Source organism: Pristiophorus japonicus, chromosome 6 (genome assembly GCF_044704955.1).
Source record: "Pristiophorus japonicus isolate sPriJap1 chromosome 6, sPriJap1.hap1, whole genome shotgun sequence".
In the NCBI taxonomy this organism is placed as follows: Eukaryota; Metazoa; Chordata; class Chondrichthyes; family Pristiophoridae; genus Pristiophorus; species Pristiophorus japonicus.
In genome coordinates, this window is record NC_091982.1 from 200,540,752 (window position 1) to 200,557,180 (window position 16,429).

Genomic DNA, 16,429 nt, shown 5'->3' on the forward strand with positions numbered 1-16,429 from the left:
ACAAAGTTTTGAAGCAACAAAACTCTAAAGGAAGCTTAAAGTTATGTTTAACTTTATTGGCCCTGAATTCACGGCTCCTACAGACACGTATGAGGTGCTCACACGCCCAAAGGGGCCCTGCAAGTTCCAGGTTCAGGTATGCGAACTGCACGCGCCTAAACCTGGAACTTGCAATCTGTCATGAATCCTCTTGACAGATCGCACGCGATTTGCCCAACTTCTGCCCAGCGAATGCCTTTGAAATTCTTACGACTAATAAAAACAAGCGTAAGGCCTGCTTGTATCAGCGTAAGACTTTTAAAGGTCAGAAAAAGACAATTTTTTTCAATAATTTAAACATTTAAAATCCTGTTAAATAAGGTAAGTTTATTTTTAGACCCTTTAAAATAAGTAAATTTATTTTTCAAAAAATTACATTTTTGTTTTAACCAATTAATTAAATTCCATTTTGATTAATTTTAAATATGTGATTTAAAAAACAATTTAAGTGTTTGCGCGTTTTGGGGGGTATTCTCATTCATACTTATGATGATTCTGCACATACAGAACCCACCACAAGAATGAATGGGAATATCCCCATTTTGTTTGGTTGGGCTGGCCCACGTGATCCCAGGGACATGTGGTAAGCATTTAAGTCTCTGGGATACGTGGGCCTCTACCTACGCAGGCTTTCGCGTAAAGGCCCAGGACCCCAAGTCTCCAAGCCTCCTGGACCACCAGTTAAATTTGTAGAAATGTTCTAAGTCGGAGGCCTCCGACCACAATTTCTGGGTCATTATGTCTTCAAAGTTGGTCTGATAACCTGGAGCTGAAACTTACCTTACAGCATCTTTGTTCACAGAGAATATTTATAATCTACTCGAAGAGAATAAAAAATTAAGGAAAGCCCACCAGGATGTCCATGTACAGCTCCAGGATGTGAGGGTAAAGTCAAGTTTCTATAAATCAGTTTTACTTGTTACGTGTCTGCTATTTTTGATATGGTGCAGCAATATAACAAGTGGATATCTAAAATGATAAGTCTTCATCCATTTTTGATTACGATTGGAGAGTATGCAATATTTTACAGTCGATGTATAATTGCTAAGGAGCAACCTTTAATATGTTGTGTTCACAAAAAGAGATTATTTTATAGTGTGAAGGATAAGACTATACAGTGAATAAACTTCCTATCTGGGAGTTGAGTTTGAATCCAGTTAGACCAATGGTATGAAAGTCTTCTGTCTGCATTGGCTGTAAGGATCCTATGTGAATTGAATTACTGCACAAGATAAAAGTTCATGGGGTTGGGGGTAATATATTCGCATGGATAGAGGATTGGCTAACTAACAGAGAACAGAGAGTTGGGATAAATGGTTCATTCACTGGTTGGCAACCAGTAACTAGTGTGGTGCTGTAGGGATCAGTGCTGAGACCCCAACTATTTACAATCTATATAAACGACTTGGAAGAAGAGACTGAGTGTAACTTAGCCAAGTTTGCTGACGATACAAAGATGGGAGGAAAAGCAATGTGTGAGGAGGGCACAAAAAATCTGCAAAAGGACATAGGCTAAGTGAGTGGGCAAAAATTTGGCAGATGGAGTATGATGTTGGAAAGTGTGAGGCTATGCACTTTGACAGAAAAAAAAATCAAAGAGCAAGTTATTAATTAAATGGAGAAAGATTGCAAAGTGCCGCAGTACAGCAAAACCTGGGGGTATTGTGCATGAAACACAAAAGGATAGTATGCAGGTACAGCAAGTGATCAGGAAGGCCAATGGTATCTTGGCCTTTATTGCAAAGGGGATGGAATATAAAAGCAGAGAAGTCTTGCTACAGCTATATAAGGTATTGGTGAGGCTACACATGGAATACCGCGTGCAGTTTTGGTTTCCATATTTACGAAAGGATATACTTGCTTTGGAGGCAGTTCAGAGATGGCTCACTAGGTTGATTCTGGGGATGAGAGGCTTGACTTATGAGGAAAGGTTGAGTAGGTTGGGTCTCTACTCAGTGGAATTCAGAAGAATGAGAGGTGACCTTATCAAAACGTGTAAGATTATGAGGTGGCTTGACAAGGTGAATGGAGAGAGGATGTTTCCACTGATGGGGGAAACTAGAACTCGAGGGATGATCTTAGAATAAGGGGCTGTCCATTTAAATTAGAGATGAGGAGAAATTTCTTCTCTCAAAGGGTTGTTAATCTGTGGAATTCGCTGCCTCAGAGAGCTGTGGAAGCTGGGACATTGAATAAATTTAAGACAGAAATAGACAGTTTCTTAAACGATAAAGAGAAAAGGGTTTATGGGGAGCAGGCGGGGAAGTGGAGCTGAGTCCATGATCAGATCAGCCATGATCTTATTAAATGGCAGAGCAGGCTCGAGGGGCCTTATGGCCTACTTCTGCTCCTATTTCTTATGTTCTTATGAATTTGGGCACTTTGTTATTCACAAATGTGCACCTACTTTTGCACTAAATTCACAAGTTTACTCTGCTATAAGACCAGCTTGGGATGATTTTCATCACCTCCTTGTCAAATGGGAACAGCGTGGTAGTGCAGTGAAAATGATGGCAAAGCACTTACTGCCCCATTCCTGCCAGTGTCCAGTTCATCGCAATTTTGCGGGGGGGTGGGGTGAAATGGACAGCCTAGGTTTGTAACTCATTAGTTCGTGCAAATCTGGGTCATATGACGTCAATAGGATCCAATGCAATTTTGAAAACCAATGGACAGAGCATGTGACGTGTACACTCTGCCCACTGGTACTTGGCATAGAGAGGTCGACTGCAGATCGCTCAAAATTTTTTTTAAAATAAGAACATAATAATTAGGAACAGGAGTAGGCCATACTGCCTCTCAAGCCTGCTCTGTCATTCAATAATATCCTGGCTGATCTTCGACTTCAACTCCACTTTCCCACCCGATCGCCATATCCCTTGATTCCCCTAGAGTCCACAAATCTATCTATCTCAACCTTGAATATACTCAATGACACAGCATGCGCAGCCTTTTGGGGTAAAGAATTCCAAAGATTCACAACCCTCTGAGTGAAGAAATTCCTCCTCATCTCTGTCTTAAATGGCCGACGCCTTATCTTGAGACTATGCCCCCTAATTCTAGACTATCCAGCTAGGGGAAGGAAACAACCTATTAGCATCTAGCCTGTCAATTCCTTTCAGAATTTTACATGTTTCAATGAGATCACCTCTCAATCTTCAAAACTCCAGAGAATATAATGATTTTTGTGTGGTCAGGACAAGCATTAACACACCATCTGGCCCCACAAAAGTCCACCTCAACACCCCCCCACCCCCAAACCACCCGATTATAAGGCCCTCCATGGTCCTCCCGTGCGATCACCTCCCCAACTCTTTAATTTAGCTGCAATAGCTGTACTCCATTGAGAATCTGCTGGAGTTCCCGCCCTCCCCAAGTGCACAAGCAGTTGGCCTACTAAATTAAACTGAAGCCCCATCATGGAAATGATTGAACCCCGGAGTGCTTCTGTCAGCTGTGCAGTAGGCTCACTCCACACACCTTCTGCCCGATGGAAGCGATCACTTCAAAATTGGCCCCCTTGTGTGGAAAATGGAAATGTTCAGCCCTTTTTTTGAAAGGATGCGACTACTGCCAACAAACCGGAAGTCATTGTACGTGCACAGTTGTAGTGTTTTCTTTGTTTGTTGTTGCCGGATTTCCCAAAATGAGGAATAAAGAAGCGGATAGCAAAAAATTTTGTTCATTTGTGGTTTCATTTATTAATTGTGTGAATTGTAGAATGTATTCAGGTGTGAGCCACTTGTTTGAAACGGGATTGTGATCTGCTTCAGTGTTTATGATCAGCCATTTCTCCTAATAGCTCCCGTGTTGACAGCCCTGACAAGTGATAAAATCGGTTAATTGTTTTTAAATTGACAATGCGGGGTGAAGAGCAAAGGGCCTTGATACCAGAGGTTGAGAAGGAACGAGAAGACTAGGTAATAGTCTGGGCTTTTAAACACTTGTAGATTGTGGGAGGAGGGAAGATTGAGGGAGGGAATGAATTCCAAGTGTTTAAGGTTCCAGGAAAGTACAGATTAGTGCAGGAGAGACATGATGCTAATTACTGAGCACTTAAGAATGGTTTTCTGCTGAGCCATGGTGGTTGGGGGCTCTCAACTGCAGGGCTACACGAGCTGTTGTGAATGATATTTTTTTCATTTGCGCAGCTTCCGGTTCGTTGTCAGGAGTCACTCCATTTTTGAAATTGGGACTAGGAATTTGAGGCACACTGGGAGAAGCTTCATTCTGCAGCTGGTCCATGCTGTACCTGAACTGGGACAAGAAGTACAAAATATCCCACTCCTAGCAGTGACTTCCCAACTACATAGCACAAAACTTCACCAACAATATAAATATTGAAGAGATAAAAAAAAATGAGTTTTCAGTTATTCTTGATAACCTTTTGAATAGTTTTGATTATGTCTAATCAATATAAACAAAAATACAACATGAATTATTTTTTTTCCTGCAGCAATTACATAAGAATTTATTGTTGCAACATGATCAGCTGCAGGTGACTTTAGAAGACCACAAGAATTCCCTATCGGTTGCACAGGTGAGAAGATGTGATCAAAAATTACCAATTCATATGGAATGAAAATATATATAAACTTTGCAACTGGAAAACTGGATTTTCTCTAATCTCACTCCCCTTACTCAGCATTCTGTACGACTGCTTTTTGCAATACACAATTACACAACCTACAAATTAAATTGGCGACACATAAGTTGATGAAGTTGCTTGAAAGTGCTGCAATTCTGCATGGCTGCCTTTTAACAAAGACAATTTTAAAATTAATGCTTTTGGGTATAATAACAAAAATGTTGTTTGTTATTTTGTTGACAATTGCTTTTCCAAATACATGCATGCTGATTGAGAATGAGTGTGATCTTCCCATGACCTATGTTATGCTTCCAGTGTAGAGGATTTCTACTAACATTTGACTTAATAGTATTTGATTTGTAGATCAGGAAAATCCATTTATGTTTTAATGCAACGATTCTTTCTGAAGACTTTCTTTCCTGATTTTGAACTATTGATTTAGTCTGATGCTCTTCAACTCCATACAAGTCCTCCAGGTAAGGCTATAGTGACACCACTATTCCCAGGCAGAATGGAGATGATTCACTAATGTAGAGATAGGAGCCTAGGTAATGACTCCTATGTTGTGGACGACAGTTTCACATAACGCGACTGCCCTTGAACTGGGATTGCTTCACTGGGGGGATTTTTGGTTTGGGTACACACAGATCAGGTGGTGGGCACAGCTATCATCCAGTGGCATCAGCAAAAGTCCCGAACCCTTTTCGTAGTTGGACATCATTACAGTACTTATTGCGAGCACTCACAGGCTGCTTTCCAGTTAAGGAGGGTGGGGAATACTGGCAGCTACTCCGTGGAGCTGAGCTACAAGAAAGCCCTTAAATGGCGGGGAGAGGCAATCCTGGGGGGTGACGGGCACTGTGTGACTGGCAGGAAGTGAAAAGGTTTTTGTGGGGCTAGGTGGAGCAAAAGAATCAGTGACACAGCTTTTTTATGGTTGTTTCTGGAGCGGCATGCAACAGTCTGTTTAGGACTGCTGGTTCAATACTTCAGATAGTAGGGTGCTACAATTGACTTCAGTGCCATGGGCTATGGTAATCCAAGTACCTGCTCTGGATTATTATCCAATAACCCTTCTGGAAACTACACATGTAGACGTTGGAGGACAAACAGGCCAGGCCTGCTGTAGTGTCATTGTCCTCTACTGTGCCCTTTCCCTCACTGCCCCAACACTGTGATCAAAGAGTCTGCCAACATTCGCTGTCTAGGTTCCCACGTGAAAACAAAAGAATGTGAAAATGGCCCCTTGGGCATCCAGTGACTATGACACTGCAAGATACTTCCTTCTGTGCTGTATGATTCTATGAATGTGCTTTAGTGGTAATGTCAAGTCTATCGCATTGGCTTGTGTCTGTATTACCAATTACCACATTATGATTTTTTTAAAATTATAGGCTCAGGTAGAAGAATACAAACAGCTAAGAGAAACCCTAAATAAAATGCCCAGCCTAAGACAAACTGACCAAAAGTCACTTTCCAATGCAGAGAAATCACAGCAAGATGTTGTTGAGCCCTTGCTGGGAGCACACGACCAGATACCATATAGAAGTGACGTTAACCAACACGATGAGGTATGTCAAAGTGTAACTGAGATGGTGAAGAAAATTGAATTAAACTTCCTTTTGATTGAACTAACAAACTCTAGAATTGAGCAACAATCGATAATCCTGGTGACAAGGAGGAACAATTGTCAGAATAAAAACAGAAAACACTGAAAATGCACTCGAGCTTCTCAACATTGGAAAAAAAGAAAAATGAATGAATATTTTGGGTAGAAACCCTTCATCAATTCTGGGGAAGGAATTTACTCAAAAAATTAACTCAACTTTTTTGTTTCAGATGCTGATGGACCTGCTGTTTATTTCTAGCCTCTTTTTATCTGTGAACCAGTAGTTGGATTATGTTGTTGTAGCATTGATCAGGCACATTTTATGAATATTATGCCCTGAAATTACATCAAAAATAGAAAAAACAGAATTGAAAGTTCATATTCAGCTTCTATAACTTATTCACAAATCCTTACGGGCTAGATTTTCCACTTTTTTTGCCTGCATAATGCCCACTTAACGTCCATTTTAATGCTGAAATGACGTATAACACCCAGATATCACCCATTTAGCCACAAAATGGAAACTGACGGCCATTTTTCGGACACTTATCGACGAGCGTTACTTTCCCCATGTGTGTAACGCCGGGAAAAAATAATACCGCCCGCCCACTTCTTTTGGGCGGAATCATCAGAATGGGTGAAACCAATGCCCATAATATCACCCAGCGTTACTTTCCACATGTAATTAACACCGAGATTCAATAATACCGACCGTCCACTTTATTTTGTCCTAAAGATCACATTTGCTGAAACTAATGCCCAGGAGATCGCCCAGCGTCACTTTCACCATCTCGCCCACAATATCACTCGCCCAAAAAACCACCGGGAAAAAGTGGAACTTACCGGAACTACTCACAGCGGTATGTACGCCAGGTTCTAAATCACATGTTGCATCATTTAAAAGGCTGCTCTGCTTCAACCTCGGGGGAGTTCGGATGTACTCTGGAGGTCCTTGGAGGTGATGTGAACATCTGAACAAACATCTTTATCATACTGTGAACGATTGGAATTTAATAGGTGTCTTTGTCGAGACATTCATTCCTTGTGACCAATCGGTGGAAAACAGAGAGCTATTGGAATGGGGCCTGTCCTTTCTCACCCTCTCTTGGTGACCAATTACATGCTGCAGACTCGAGATGGCAGAAGGTATGCTCCACAGCATTATGTGCCCAATGTAACACGTGCCAGACTGATGAGGAGAACCAGACGTTACACCCCCCGCAAGTACAGGGAGAAGCAGTCTTACGTCAAGTTGTCGGGCACCACCTGTTTTCAGAGACTGCACTTCCACAAAGAGGTTATCACTGAGGTATGCCAGCTCATAAGGGGAGATCTACAGCCTGCCAGAACCATCAGTACTATACTGTCCATCGAGGTCAAAGACACCGCGATACTGTCGTTCTAAGCGTTGGGGTCTTTTCAGGTCTCAGCTGGCGACATTTGGGGTCTGTCTCAGCATGCCACACATTGCTGCATTATAAAGGTCACTGAAGCCCTGTACGCACGCAGGATAGACTTTATCAGCTTCCCTATGACCAGGGAGGCCCAGACTGAGAGGGCTTTAGGATTCTACCGAATTGCTAACTTCCCCAAGGTGCAGGGAGCAATAAACTGTATGCACATCGTGATGCAGGCACCTTTTCAGGATGCAGAGGTTTTCAGGAACCATAAGGGATTCCACTCCCTGAATGTGCAACTCGTTGTCGACCACTAGCAAATTATTATGGCAGCGAATGCTAAATTTCCGGGCAGCATCCATGCTGCTCACATCCTGCCTGAGAGCACTGTATCTGACTTGTTTAACAATCAGCCACAAGATCAATGCTGGATGCTTGGTGACAAAGGATATGGCCTCGCCACCTGGCTGATGACCCCCCTGCGTGACAGCCACACCGAAGCTGAGAAGCGATACAACCAGAGCACAGAGCCACTTACAATATCATGGAGAAAACCACTGGAGTGCCTAAGCAGCGCTTTAGATGCCTGGACCACTCAGGGAGGGGACAAGAATTGCCAGAAGAGTCTGACAGTCCACTTCAGCAGAGAGAGGAAGAGGAGGACGAGGAAGTGGATGCTGACATTGGGCCAGACAATCAGGCTGACGCTGAAGCCATGCCCCCATCCCCCCTGTAGACCGCATGAAAGGCCCTGTGGTGGCATGATAGCTGCAAGATTCAAACATCAGGAGCTCATAAATGAGCGCTTTGCCAAAAAGAACGTTGGTGTTATTTACAAGGCTGACACACTGCTGGGTGTGCAGGTCATACATCAATGGTGGGCATCAGCTTAGTGACAGTTAAAATTTAAGTTGATTGAAGTTAAGTATAATTATACCCTTTGATGTTAAGGAATCACCAGCGTGTAACGGTGCAGCTATCTGAGCCAATGCGCAAAAGGTTTTGTTAAATAAAAAACATTTAAACCAAACATTTGTCTGAAATCATCAGTATTTCTGTAACAAACAACCCTCCCCCCCCGCTTCTCCTCCCCACCTCTACCCCTTCCACTTCCCCTCCTGACTCCAAGCCGCCTAGCCGAGAAGCTCCTCAGGCGATGCTTCATTGGGGGGGAGAGGGGGGGGGGGCAGATGACGGCCGAACCACTGCTTGGACGGATACGGGAGAGGACAGTCCCGAGGTGGGAACGTGCTCCGAGCCAGAAGCAAGATGTTGCTCCTGACTGTCGTGTGTGGTTGGCAATGGGGTGCGGCGCTCCGGGACCACTGGGAGCCCTCTGCCATCAGTGTTCCTGGCTACCAGCTCCAGGGCCTCCTCCATCCCTTCCATGTTAAATATTATTTGTTGGACAAAAACTCAGTGCCAACTATGTTCTTGACGCTTAGTAGGATTTTTGCTGCTGGTGAATCTCCCTCATGCCTCCCACAACAGCCAAACAAGCACACACCACAGCCACACATGCCTTCCATCCCTCTCTGCTCCCTCTCTCTCTGTTTCCTCTTCTGCGCATGTAATGATGACCCCTGACCTCCTGAATCGCGGGAAACGAGCGTTGCCATGCCGTTGCTACACTTTGCGGCAGAAGGTCAGAGAGATTTAACGCTATCGCCCATTTCATATCGCTCGTGGTAACGCCCAATTTCAAAAATGGAGACTAGGAGCTTTGAGAATGGGTGACAAGCCGGCGATCTGAAAACCCATTTTTACTGCCCACGCTGGAAATAGCGCCCATTTTTGGGCGATCTGCACAAAAGTGTAAAATCTAGCCCAATCTTATGTTTTTTCGAAGAAATGGTTAAACAAAATTACCCATTTTAAATTAATTAAGGTTGGTTTGCACACTGAATTAAAACATGCAATTCCTCTGACATTTGTGGGGGTATTTCCTGTCATTGTTTTGTGAAGTAACACCGTGAAGAAATCCAAAACTATTTCTTCCAGTCAATATTTGCAATGAAATCGTAACCTACAAATACTAACGGATTGAATCTCCCTGCATGTGTTTATAAATTTGCTACATAGTGACTAAATAATTTGTTACATGGTGACCTACTTGTTTCTGATCTAACCGATAATTATGAAAAAAATTAAGAACTTGTATTCGTGTAGCACCTTTCACAACCAATGGACGTCCCAAAGCACTTCACAACCAATTAAGTACTTTTGAAGTGTAGTCTCTGTTATAATGTAGGGAAACTGTGGGATGAAAGACTCGTCTGTCTGCCAGTTTATGAGCAACCACTATAAAAGTAGTTCAGGTAGCCTGAAATATGTTCCCTTTTACAAGAACATAAGAAATAGGAACAGGAGTAGGCCATACGGCCCCTCGAGCCTGCTCCACAGTGTCACAGTACAAAGTTGTCTGTAATTCTGGATAAATTGAGTCAGATTGTCAAAAGAATGGCTCGTGTTGAAAAAATTCGCAATGGTGCAGTAGGGGGTGACTTTCTGAGCCTGAGCTTGAGGCATGTTTTTGGGGTAATAGAGGAAGCCTATACTCTAATCTGTATTATATGGCAGGGCTTGCGGCTAGTGGTGGGCGCTAAAATGATTACATTCCGTAGGAGTAACAACTTTTACTTTGATGGACTGAACAATTATTAGAAGAACTGTATTGCTAAATTCATATAAGGTCATATAAGAAGTAATGAATTGTGCGCAGGGGTAATACAACAGATTCAGTGCACAGAATAAAATTACAAATGTCTTTATTTCAGAATGATGATGTACAGTTACATATTAAGTCAATGACAGGGGAGAATGATGACACTAAAATAAGAGAAGATAATGAAGAAGTACCAGAGAAGCAATATGCGCAACATGACAACTGGGAAAGGAATGAACAGCTCGGACATTCAGATTTGGAAAAACGTGGATATGAAACACGGGAGCATGACCGTGAGTGGGAGCAGGAGGAGAAAGACGATCATACAATGGAGCATACAGAGCACCACGGGCAACATCAAGAGGAAGAAGAAACTGAAAATCATCTGACTGAGGATCAGGACAATGAAAATGACCACACAGAGGAACAGAATCTGGCTAGAAGCAGCCCTACTGAGGTAATACATAGATAAATTTAGTTGTGAAAACACAGTATAGCATCTGTCTTTAGTCTCCTTTTACTATTGTACTTTAGTATCCCAGGGATAGTATTAAAGCCAAGGAAGTGGCATACAAATTGGCCAGAAATAGCAGCGAACCCGGGGACTGGGAGAAATTTAGAACTCAGCAGAGGAGGACAAAGGGTTTGATTAGGGCAGGGAAAATAGAGTACGAGAGGAAGCTTGCAGGGAACATTAAAACGGACTGCAAAAGCTTCTATAGATATGTAAAGAGAAAAAGCTTAGTAAAGACAAATGTAGGTCCCCTGCAGTCAGAATCAGGGGAAGTCATGACGGGGTACAAAGAAATGGCAGACCAATTGAACAAGTACTTTGCTTCGCTATTCACTAAGGAGGACACAAACAACCTTCCGGATATAAAAGGGGTCAGAGGGTCTAGTAAGAAGGAGGAACTGAGGGAAATGCTTATTAGTCAGGAAATTGTGTTGGGGAAATTGATGGGATTGAAGGCCCAGGGCCTGATGGACTGCATCCCAGACTACTTAAGGAGGTGGCCTTGGAAATAGCGGACACATTGACAGTCATTTTCCAACATTCCATAGAATCTGGATCAGTTTCTATGGAGTGGAGGGTAGCCAATGTAACCCCACTTTTTAAAAAAGGAGGGAGAGAAAACAGGGAATTATAGACCGGTCAGCCTGACATCAGTAGTGGGTAAAATGATGGAATCAATTATTAAGGATGTCATAGCAGCGCATTTGGAAAGAGGTGACATGATAGATTCAAGTCAGCATGGATTTGTGAAAGGGAAATCATGCTTGACAAACCTTCTGGAATTTTTTGAGGATGTTTCCAGTAGAGTGGACAAGGGAGAACCAGTTGATGTGGTGTATTTGGACTTTCAGAAGGCTTTCGACAAGGTCCCACACAAGAGATGAATGTGCAAAGTTAAAGCACATGGGATTGGGGGTAGTGTGCTGACGTGGATTGAGAACTGGTTGGCAGACAGGAAGCAAAGAGTAGGAGTAAATGGGTACTTTTCAGAATGGCAGGCAGTGATTAGTGGGGTACCGCAAGGTTCTGTGCTGGGGCCCCAGCTGTTTACATTGTACATTAATGATTTAGACGAGGGGATTAAATGTAGTATCTCCAAATTTGCAGATGACACTAAGTTGGGTGGCAGTGTGAGCTGCGAGGACGATGCCACGAGGCTGCAGAGTGACTTGGATAGGTTAGGTGAGTGGGCAAATGTATGGCAGATGAAGTATAATGTGGATAAGTGTGAAGTTATCCACTTTGGTGGTAAAAACAGAGAGACAGACTATTATCTGAATGGTGACAGATTAGGAAAAGTGGAGGTGCAACGAGACCTGCGTGTCATGGCACATCAGTCATTGAAGGTTGGCATGCAGGTACAGCATGTTGGCCTTCATAGCGAGGGGATTTGAGTACAGGGGCAGGGAGGTGTTACTACAGTTGTACAGGGCCTTGGTGAGGCCACACCTGGAGTATTGTGTACAGTTTCGGTCTCCTAACTTGAGGAAGGACATTCTTGCTATTGAGGGAGTGCAGCGAAGGTTCACCAGACTGATTCCCGGGATGGCGGGACTGACATATCAAGAAAGACTGGATCAACTGGGCTTGTATTCACTGGAGTTCAGAAGAATGAGAGGGGACCTCATAGAAACGTTTAAAATTCTGACGGGTTTAGACAGGTTAGATGCAGGAAGAATGTTCCCAATGTTGGGGAATCCCAGAACCAGGGGTCACAGTCTAAGGATAAGGGGTAAGTCATTTAGGACCGAGATGAGGAGAAACTTCTTCACCCAGAGAGTGGTGAACCTGTGGAATTCTCTACCACAGAAAGTTGTTGAGGCCAATTCAACAAATATATTCAAAAAGGAGTTAGCTATAGTCCTTACTACTAGAGAGATCAAGGGGTATGGCGAGAAAGCAGGAATGGGGTACTGAAGTTGCATGTTCAGCCATGAAGTCATTGACAGGCTGTGCAGGCTCGAAGGGCCGAATGGCCTACTCCTGCACCTATTTTCTATGTTTCTATGAATGTTCCCAATGTTGGGGAAGTCCAGAACCAGGGAACATAGTCGTAGGATAAGGGGTAGGCCATTTAAGACTGAGATGAGGAGAAACTTCTTCACTTCAGAGAGTTGTTAACCTGTGGAATTCCCTGCCGCAGAGAGTTGTTGATGCCAATTCATTAGATATATTCAAGAGGGATGTAGATATGGCCCTTACGGCTAAAGAGATCAAGGGGTACGGAGAGAAAGCAGGAAAGGGGTACTGAGGGAATGATCAACCATGATCTTATTGAATGGCGGTGCAGGTTCGAAGGGCCGAATGGCCTACTCCTGCACCTATTTTCTATGTTTCTATGTTTCTGTGACATTACCAAAATTTAAAAATGGCTTCTCTCCTCTAATGTTCTCAATCCTAGTTTCTAATAATTTCTATCAAACTCTGTTTTCTGTTTGTCTTTCATTCTTTTTCATATCCTCTTTCTTTCTGTCTATTTGCACGTCTCTTGCTTGTTCCCTTTCTACAGCCCAAATTTGCCTAGGAGTTGCTCCGTTTTTTTTGGAGCAACTTGATTTTTCTGGAGTATCTTAAAAATCCCCATTCTGCACATTTAATTCCGCCAATGCAAGTGAGTTAGATAGGATTTTTTTAGTTTCGTTTTTTTTTCAAAAGGGGGCGTTGGGTACCAGCCACCTACGCCTGTTTTGGCCATTTAAGCCAGTTTGGAGAGCTAATAGTTGCTCCAAACTAACTTAGGCCAGCGTATGTGGTCATTTGTGGCCGCACAGAAAACCTTTGCGGAGAGTTAAGAAATCAGCGCAGATAACCAGAGATAGGGGGGTGAAAGGAAGCACAGAGGATCTTGCAAAGCACTAAACACCTTCACAACAACATTAAAGAAGCATAAAAACCCATCAATAATAAACAATAAATAAATAAATAAATAATAACTTAATTCCTACCTTCCTAACTCAGCCCCCCCTGAGGGACTGGACTTCTCTCTGAGGGACTGGACTTCTCTCCAGGGAAAACTTAATCAGTGTTGGGTCATAACGATTTGACATGTGCTCACACAAAATGCAACGTTCTCTCCACACTGCTGCCTTCTGGCCTATGTTTTATCGGGAGGTGCTGTTGAAGATTATCAGGTCATCCCTTCGGCTAGGGATAAGGGCAGCGAACATCGGGTCGTTCCTTCGGCCAGGGATAGGGGCAGCGGCATCGCGTCCAGCTCGCAGCCTGCCGGACGCGCTGGGAGGGCGAGGAGCTACTGCGCATGCGCGCCGACTCCACTGCGCATGTGCGCAGCTGCCGGCACTGTTTTCGGCACAGGGCTGTAGCTCCGCCCCCCACTCCATGAGAAACGCCGCGCCAGGACCCGGGACACACAGCAGAGCGGCCAGAATCGTTAGGATGTTTTTTGGCGCCGTTTTGAGCGCACAATGCCGGCGCATCTCGGGAGAGTGGACCGGAAAAAGAGGTTGGGGAAATTTGGGCCCTATGGCCCCAAGTTTCCACATGATTTGCTCCTGATTTTTAGGAGCAACTGGTGGAGAACGGAGTATCTTAGAAATCGCAATTCTCCACATTTAAGTTTTCTGCAGTTCTAGTCAGTTCGAACAGTTTCACCTTTGAACAGAATTTTTTTTCAAAAGGGGGCGTGTCCCGCCACTGACGCCTGATTTGAAAGTTTCCACAGTGAAAACGTACTCCAAACTAACTTAGAATGGAGCAAGTGAAGATTTTTGTAGGCCTGAAAAAACCTTGTCTCCACATTAAAAAATCAGCCGCAGATTACAAATTAGGCGTCGGGAACGAGGTGGGGGGTTGGGGGGAGGGGGGGAAGGGAAGTCATTACATTCTACAATAAATCCTTAGTTATACTTATACAAATATTATACAAATAATTCCAACCTGAATAAAAATTTATAAGCAAAGTAAAGATTAAATAAACCATGTTCCTACCTGTGTGAAAGTGCTTCAGGCAGGGAGAAGGCTGCAGGAAGCCTCACAAGTTGAGGCAGCCGTTCCCGACGGCAGGGGAGGGAAGGCAGTAAGGGCCCGACCGACGGCAGCAGTCGTTCCCGACGGCAGGGGGGGGGAGGCAGTAAGGGCCCGACCGACGGCAGCAGCTGTTCCCGACGGCGGTGGGGGGAGGCAGTAAGGGCCCGACCGACGGCAGCAGCTGTTCCCGACGGCGGGGGGGGGAGGCAGTAAGGGCCCGACCGACGGCAGCGGGGGGGAGGCAGGGAGGAGGCAGCCGTTCCCGACGGTAGGGGGTGGGGAGGCAGCGGAGGGGAGGAAGTGAGAAGGCTGCAGGAAGCCTCAGAAGTTGAGGCAGCCATTCCCGACGGCAGGGGATGGGGAAGCAGCGGGGGGAGGCAGTGAGAAGGCTGCAGGAAGCCTCAGAAGTTGAGGCAGCCGTTCCCGACGGCAGGGGGAGGGAGGCCCCCCTGCCGTCGGTCGGGTCCGTCGGGAAACGGCTGCCTCAACTTCTGAGGCTTCCTGCAGCCTTCTCACTGCTGCAAGAAGCCTCAGTGCTGATCATGGAAGGGCAATGTGGTTTTATTAAAAAATGTTAAAAATTGAACAGCTACAAAGAACTACAAAAATGGCCGAGTGCCAATGTTTCCTTCACACTGCGTGTGCGCGAACGCTCCAACGCGCACGCGCAGGGTTGCCGGCACGAAAAAAACTCATTTAAATAGTACCCGCCCCCTCCTACTTACAAAATCAGCGCAAGTGGTAGGCTCCGCCCCCTGGGCGCCGCGCCAAGCTGACATCGAGTTGCAAAGCGCTCGAGAATAGCGCGTTTTTTTTCAGGCACCGTTTTCGGCACGAAAAACGAGCGCCCAGCTCGGAGGAGCGCCTGTTTTGCCGCGTGTGGAAACTTGGGGCCTATATCCCTCTGTCTCACTTTCATATATTCTTTTCACAGTTTCTCTTGTTACAGTAGTCAACACTGTGTTTGTTAATGACTTTTTCTTACTACCCCCATTTGTGTCAGTGTGTCCTTATCTCTTTTTTGTGCATGTATCTTATTTTCTCTCTATGTCTCTCACAATTTGTTTCCTTTTTCTCTGTGCCTCACATTGTCCTTCCTTTTCTTCTCAGCTATAATAGAAGCAGATTTAGGGGCCTGGAGTTTCCTTTTTGGGCGCAACCAGGAGATTAGACACACAAATGCACCTAATGTTGCCTAATTTTGCCATTGTCAAGTTACATCCAAGTATCCTCCCAAATGCTTCAGTAATTTGATATGACTTTCTGTATCTCTGCTTTGCTCAAAAGTGGCATAAGAGGGCAGCAGAGGAGTAACATACTGTCTAATTAATGTTACACACTCCTGTTCTCATAAATAAGTGAAAATATTGTCCTTGTCTGTTACCTGTTATTTTAATTTTGGAAAGAGACATCCCTGAATTATCATTCATTTTGCACTGTGTATCATAACTGGAGAGTGGATTACAGATGATCCTTTCAACTGCATTATTTTAAAATCTTTAAACAAAACAATATGCAGGATAGTTTTGAAAGAAAGATTTGCATTTATATAGCACCTTTCATAACCCAAAGCGTTTTACAGTTAATGAAGTACTTTTTGAAATGTAGCCAATTTGTGCACAGCAAGCTC

General features: G+C 44.2%; 1 protein-coding gene across 6 annotated transcripts in view; it reads left to right on the plus strand.

Annotated features, from left to right (window-relative positions):
• golim4a (golgi integral membrane protein 4a) overlaps positions 1-16,429 on the plus strand; it is a 155,902-nt gene that overhangs the window by 91,785 nt on the left and 47,688 nt on the right. For 5 of the 6 annotated variants that reach the window (XM_070882315.1, XM_070882318.1, XM_070882316.1 and 2 more), the window contains 4 exons: positions 842-924; positions 4,496-4,579; positions 6,022-6,198; positions 10,411-10,755. In XM_070882315.1, the coding sequence (XP_070738416.1) occupies positions 842-924; positions 4,496-4,579; positions 6,022-6,198; positions 10,411-10,755 (689 nt within the window). The remainder of the gene's footprint in view (positions 1-841; positions 925-4,495; positions 4,580-6,021; positions 6,199-10,410; positions 10,756-16,429) is intronic. The other variant, XM_070882319.1, reaches the window with a different exon arrangement.